The sequence below is a fragment of the Ictalurus furcatus genome, chromosome 24 (genome assembly GCF_023375685.1).
Source record: "Ictalurus furcatus strain D&B chromosome 24, Billie_1.0, whole genome shotgun sequence".
Taxonomy (NCBI): Eukaryota; Metazoa; Chordata; class Actinopteri; order Siluriformes; family Ictaluridae; genus Ictalurus; species Ictalurus furcatus.
This window is the reverse complement of record NC_071278.1, coordinates 7337321-7343320: the sequence shown is the minus strand read 5'-3', so window position 1 is coordinate 7343320 and position 6000 is coordinate 7337321. Positions and strand designations below refer to the sequence as shown.

General features: G+C 40.5%; 1 protein-coding gene across 2 annotated transcripts in view; it reads right to left on the bottom strand.

Annotated features, from left to right (window-relative positions):
• Positions 1 to 5243: 5243 nt before the first annotated feature.
• pde4a (phosphodiesterase 4A, cAMP-specific) overlaps positions 5244 to 6000 on the bottom strand; it is a 72564-nt gene continuing 71807 nt past the window's right edge. For both annotated transcript variants that reach the window (XM_053612304.1, XM_053612305.1), the window contains one exon: positions 5244 to 5906. In XM_053612304.1, the coding sequence (XP_053468279.1) occupies positions 5424 to 5906 (483 nt within the window). In that variant the 3' untranslated portion in view covers positions 5244 to 5423. The remainder of the gene's footprint in view (positions 5907 to 6000) is intronic.

Below are 6000 nucleotides of genomic sequence, written 5' to 3'. Positions count from 1 at the left end.
GAGGGAGATGGGGGCGGAGCGAGAGAAAGATTACTTCATAAAAGAGTGTGAAAAATGGAAAATGCCCCCATTTGCGGCATATTTACTTGAAAATATTTCAGAAGATTCACTCTAAACTCGGAAGTGGTTCCTACTCCCGAGTTCCCGCAAGTGAAGTCAAATCAACATGGCGCCTCACAGCATGAACAGTAAACTCAGCAGCACTTCTGACTGTGAATAAGTTATACTACAGTATTTGGATTTAACAAGTGAATATATCTGTATGCCGACTGATCTACAGATCAGTCGGCATACAGATATATTCACTTGTTAAATCCAACACTGACTCTACAGTTCACTGCATCATTCATCACAGTTAGCTGGATAAGTTGTTTCTAACCAGTCACACGCATGGAGGCATCCATGTTTTTTTCCTCACTTCCTAGCACGGAAGCATGGAGGTCAAGAGGAGTCAAATGCAGGATTAAAAATGTATGCATACAGCCCTTATTTGCCTTTCTTCTACTCACCTGGTACATGTCAGAACTCGTGCGTCTTGGAGATATACTGCCTAACATCTTGTGACTACAGGTAACCTGTTCTCAAAAGCTATCCCCGAGTCATGCTGCAGGATTCTCCACGGAACTCAAGGACAAACGTGTTCATTGCCTCGGCATTGACCACCTTGGAGAAGCAGGAGCCGGTTCAGACATCCGATGCTGATACACACACCCGATTTAGACTCTGATTTGGAGGTGGAATCTGACCCATGTGCTTCAGCTTAAATGTTTTACGGAATCAGACATGGCTCAATTGAATCAGTTCGTAGTAGAGTAGAACTACTGCTAGTAGTAGAGGAAGCTTATAGTTTGAGAGTTGATTATCCTTCCCACTCCTCATGTCACACGGGTACAAACTTTTGGTAAGTCATTATCCAGAGCGACTTAAATTTACCTCATTTCTACATCTGAGTGGTTAAGGGCTGCACAAGAGTCCAACAGTGGCAACTTGGCAACCTTCTGAACCGTAGACCATAGCCTTAACCACTGAGTTTTCCACTATGTTTCAAGAAGTCTGTTCGGTACATACTTGGAAAAAACACCATAAAGATTGTAGTTTCCATTGTATTCTAGATTTGAGAGGGTTCCTGAAACCTCTCTCTTTGCTCATGTTAAGGCTGGTTCACCTGTGTGGGTCTGCAGGATGCAGGATAATCCATAACGACGAAGCAAATCCAGGTTTCTAAAAATTACAAATTTTAAGTCTTCTTGGGTAAGTCTGTACAAGCTTTGCTCATCAGGATTTGGGAAGTCTCCCTCACTCTCCCTGGAAGATCCTTTCATACGCAATCAGATTGGGTGGGCAGAATCTGTGAACTGCTACATTCAGGCCACTCCACAGATGTTCTATGGGGTTCACGTCTGGGGTTTGGCTGGGACACTCAAGGACATTTAGAGACTTGTCTTTGAGAGAGTTGTCTTGGCTGTATGGGTATTTGTTGTGCTGAAAGTTGAACCTTCGCCCCAGTCGGAGGTTATGTGCACTCTGGTGCAGGTTTTCTTCAAGGACTTCTCTATATTTGGCTGCATTCATCCTTCCCTCAATTCTGGCCAGTCTCCCTGTCCCTGCCACTGAGAAACACCCCTATATCATGATGCTGGCATGACCATCCTTCACCATAGAGATGGTATTACCAGTTAATGAGAAGTACCCAGTATTTGCCAATCATATTGCTTGGAGTTTAGCCCAAAAAGTTAAAAATTTTTGTCTCCTAAGATCAGAAAATTGTTTTCCTTGTGCTTTCAGAGTCCTTTAATTGGCAGGCTTATGCCTTTTACTCAGGAGTGGCTTCCAACTATCTGCTCTACCATAAAGGCCTGATTGAAGGACTATTTCTGAGATATTTCTCCCATCTCTGTGGAGGACTTCTGAAGCTCTATTAGAGTGAAGCTCGTGGTTCCAGTCTTCTTCTATTTCACAATGATGGAGTCCACTGTGCTCCTGAGAACATTCAATCCAACATAAATAATACAGTTTGAACAAATGCACAGTGCTGTTCTGCAACTTGGCAGAAAAAAAACATTTCTTGTCATATTTGTTAAAAATCATCCTTTATTTGTATTTTGAACACACTTTACAGTACTGAACAGTGAAACAAAAGAAAAATATACTGATATATATTTGTGTTTATATATATATATATATATATATATATATATATATATATATATATATATATATGTCATTTGCTTATTAAATGCATTTTATTCACAAAATGACACCTCAGTTCTCTTAGAGGACAACCTTTCATAAAAATAATATAATATAAAATAACTTGGACACATTATACACATTACAGCAACATCATTTACAAATATTACAATCATTTTGTTGTGTTTTTTTTTATCTCATTATAATATCATCATCATTTATTAACAAGTAACATATTATTTAAAGCCCAGAGAGTCATTCCATAAAGGATTCTCATTAGAAGAAAGTGACTTAAAGTACAAATAAATCCTTTTCTACTCAAGCCACAATCTTTGTCAAATCAGTCTGTCACAGACTGTTCCTTGAAAAAACATCTTCAGTCAAACTACTGTAAATCTCATGACTACCAGCCTCTACAATGTGGATTATTACTGCAGAGTAGTTTATTTTTTGTCAGGTTGCAGGGAGGGAGTGCCGGTATGGTCGAAAAGCTTGGGATCAAGCCATGAGAAGTGCTTTGCTTGTGCAAGTGTTATTGTATCCCTTTAAAACAATAAATCTATACACTGTTTAACCTAGACCAACCACCTTACAACCCAAAATAAAGTGCAGGTTTTTGAATTCACAAATGATTAGGCTGCCCTCAAACGAAATTAAAATATAAAGCGACTGTGGGATTTGTCTAATCTTAAAAAAAGAAGGGTCAGGGAAATAGTGTGTAGGGTTTTTTTTTCTGCAAAGTTCAACCATTCAAGTACAATTTATTACAACTAAACATAATAAGTGGTCAAGTGACAATGAGAAATTCTGAGTGATTTTAAATGTACAGACTGACATTACAATATATACAAAATAAGCAGTGATAAGTCTATTATTTATATTGTCTTGTAATCAATTCTTCAATATCACAATCACCAACCAGCATGATACAAAAATAAAAACTGTACACAAACTGTCCAAAGAAAACGTTTCCTTTTGATATTCAAAAAGAATGGCAGCAAGTAATTAATTTCTTTATAAGAAAAACGATTGCTACAGTATTGTGTTAAAATGGCAAGAAGTATTTGTTTGCTTAAGAGCTTGCCTCATTAACGAAAAGCCACAAACAGAAGCATCATACGCAAATGTATGTGGGAATGTCATCAGTTCGGACAACGGATCAAACGGTCCCTTGGGGTTCTCTTTAATCCACCGAGTAGATGCCAGTTAAACATCCAACCAAACTTATTACAAACCACACACCAAGGTACCAAAGCCACCATTTCTGATCACGCACATGTTTTTATTTACTCAACCAAGCATTTTGTTACCATATTTGTATTGGTGTAACCTCAACGTTCTGTCACAACAGGCACACACTTGAAGCTAAGGTACTGACCAGCAGAAACCAGCTTGTCACCACACATCCATAGAGGAGACGTTTTCCCACAAAATACCCACAATTTTCCAGTCAACTGTTACATTCAGAGTCACAGACAACCCATTATTTTGATGTAGGCTAACTGCAACCTAGATTCAAAGCCCCTGATAAACATAAATATGATCCTTTCACTTTGACATTTGTGAGAAGATTTGTGAGTCCTAATAACCATGAGCTATGAAAATAGCTATTAGTTTTAGTGCAGACAAAACAGTTGACATTTAGTGAAGGTGTACAGACAAAACAAATATTCTGGGATCTCTCATGAGCCTCAGGACAGTCAGCATAGTGCCACATACATAAACCCTGCAGTGTTAAGGCATAAAAACATCAAACTTAATAATGGCTGCATGTGACTCCCTGTGCTCAGTTCCACTGGTTCAAGTTGCAACTCTCCAACAATCACATCGCTCAGCCGAGGTTTAAGTTACCACCCATTCCTTTGGTAAGCCAAAATGGAAAATAGTATTGGCTATGATGGAGCATGACTGCATTATATGAGCGGGTGAAAGTGAATCTGTGCTGCTATTGAAAGGATTCTGTGATTTCCACCATTTTCACAGGACCATCCTGAAATGTAATTCAAAAGAAGGCAAAAATCATAAATTCCGTAGAATAACATGGCTTATTCTCAAAAAGTGACTATCCTTGTTTGCATTAAACGCGATAGGAGACAGTAGACCATGAGCAACTCCCATGGCTAGTTCCTTAATTCAGTCCCCATAATGTTCGACAAGAACGGAAGCAACCAAGGAAGACCTTACATAATAAAATGAGGTTTTCAACACAATGACAGAAAGGCTTCCAACACACACGCAAATCATGCACAACTGAGAGAGAGAGAGAGAGAGAGAGAGAGAGAGAGAGAGAGAGAGCTTGAAACAAGCAACAATCAAGAAATGAAGACAAAAGTAGACCACTATCCCACGATGCATTGCTTCACGGCAGCTCCAAAGCTGAAGCTGATGGTTCAGAAAGGCACGTGGCCATCTCGCACCGGTAGCACTACTGGTAAAGGGAAAAAGGGGCCAGACCTGCACCACAGGTCCAGTCTTGTGCCGCTTGAACTTGATCCTCATGCTTCCACTTCCACATCCTCCCACCTCCACAGCAGCAGCCAAAGCTTCTGCCTCTCTGCAGCAGGTGTCCTTATGTGTTTATTTCCGACAGAAATGGAAAATAAGTCACTCTGATTTAACTAATGCGTAAATTCCGAGGATTTCAGTCTCTATTACGAATACATTAAAAGCTGTTTCTGAGCAATAAGACAACTACTGAGATGGAAAATTGTTGGTATTCCTTTTAAGATGGCTTTTTCCAAAGAGATCCCAAATCCCTTCAAAGTTCCCCCAGGTGTGTGCACATAACTTTTGTGATTAGATTAGACTGAAACTGTTTTGTTGATGTGTGGGTATATGTATGTTTGCGTCTAGATGTTGGTATAAATGCACATACGTATGGGGATCTACCAAAATTCCAGAGTGCTACATGGTCTAAATGGCCCATTTGAAACACCACGAAAACTGTATTCCTCCATTCCTCCATATTCATATATCAACTCTTACCTTCTTCTATAAAGGAGCCCAGCACCCATTCCAAATCTACAGTTGCTGTGTGAATTACTTCTCTGATAATATTATTTTCTTTCCTCTTTTTTTTGTTGGAAAAATAAAATTAATCATTTTATTGAGTTGGTGCAGAAATATTGTTTTGTTCATGGTATGGCCATGAAGTAGAGGGTAAGGTACAGAGAAAAAGAAAGTACTTGTGGGACCACCTGCACTCCTGCATTATTCCTGACAGCTACTGAGCCTCACGTATCGTCAGCAGGGGAGAAAGATGACTCCTCTTCGTCCTCTGCCTCCTCTATTGGACTCCCATCTGAATGTCTTTCCTCATCTTCTTCCTCCACCACTGACTGAACCTGCAGTCGCCTTCTCCCCCCCCTCTCTGCTGCCACTGCCTCCTCTCCACCACCGTCATCATGTCCTCCCCCAGGATTCTCTTCTTCATTCAGATCCTTTGGCACCTCCTGCTCAGTGCCACCTATATGATTGTGGTTGGGTCCAGCCTCCTCAGCTGGCTCACCTTCCAAGGTAAGCTGGAATTGAAACTTGTTTGTGCAGGAGTCAAGCTCATTGTCAGTGATTGGAGGGGGTGAGGGGCTCTGGGGGATAGTGCTCTGGTACCAGTCCCGGTTGTCCTCAAGGGTGTCCAGGATATCCTGAGCGTCAGGGTGCACTAGGTCGCCCCATGTTTCCCACAGAGGGTGCACGATATAATCAATAAAGCCCACCTATAAAAAAATAAGAAAAAAGGTAGGTTATGAGGTTCTGCGCTTGGTTAGACTTGGCAGGTGCAGATTTTATCACACATCAGCGAGCATGAGG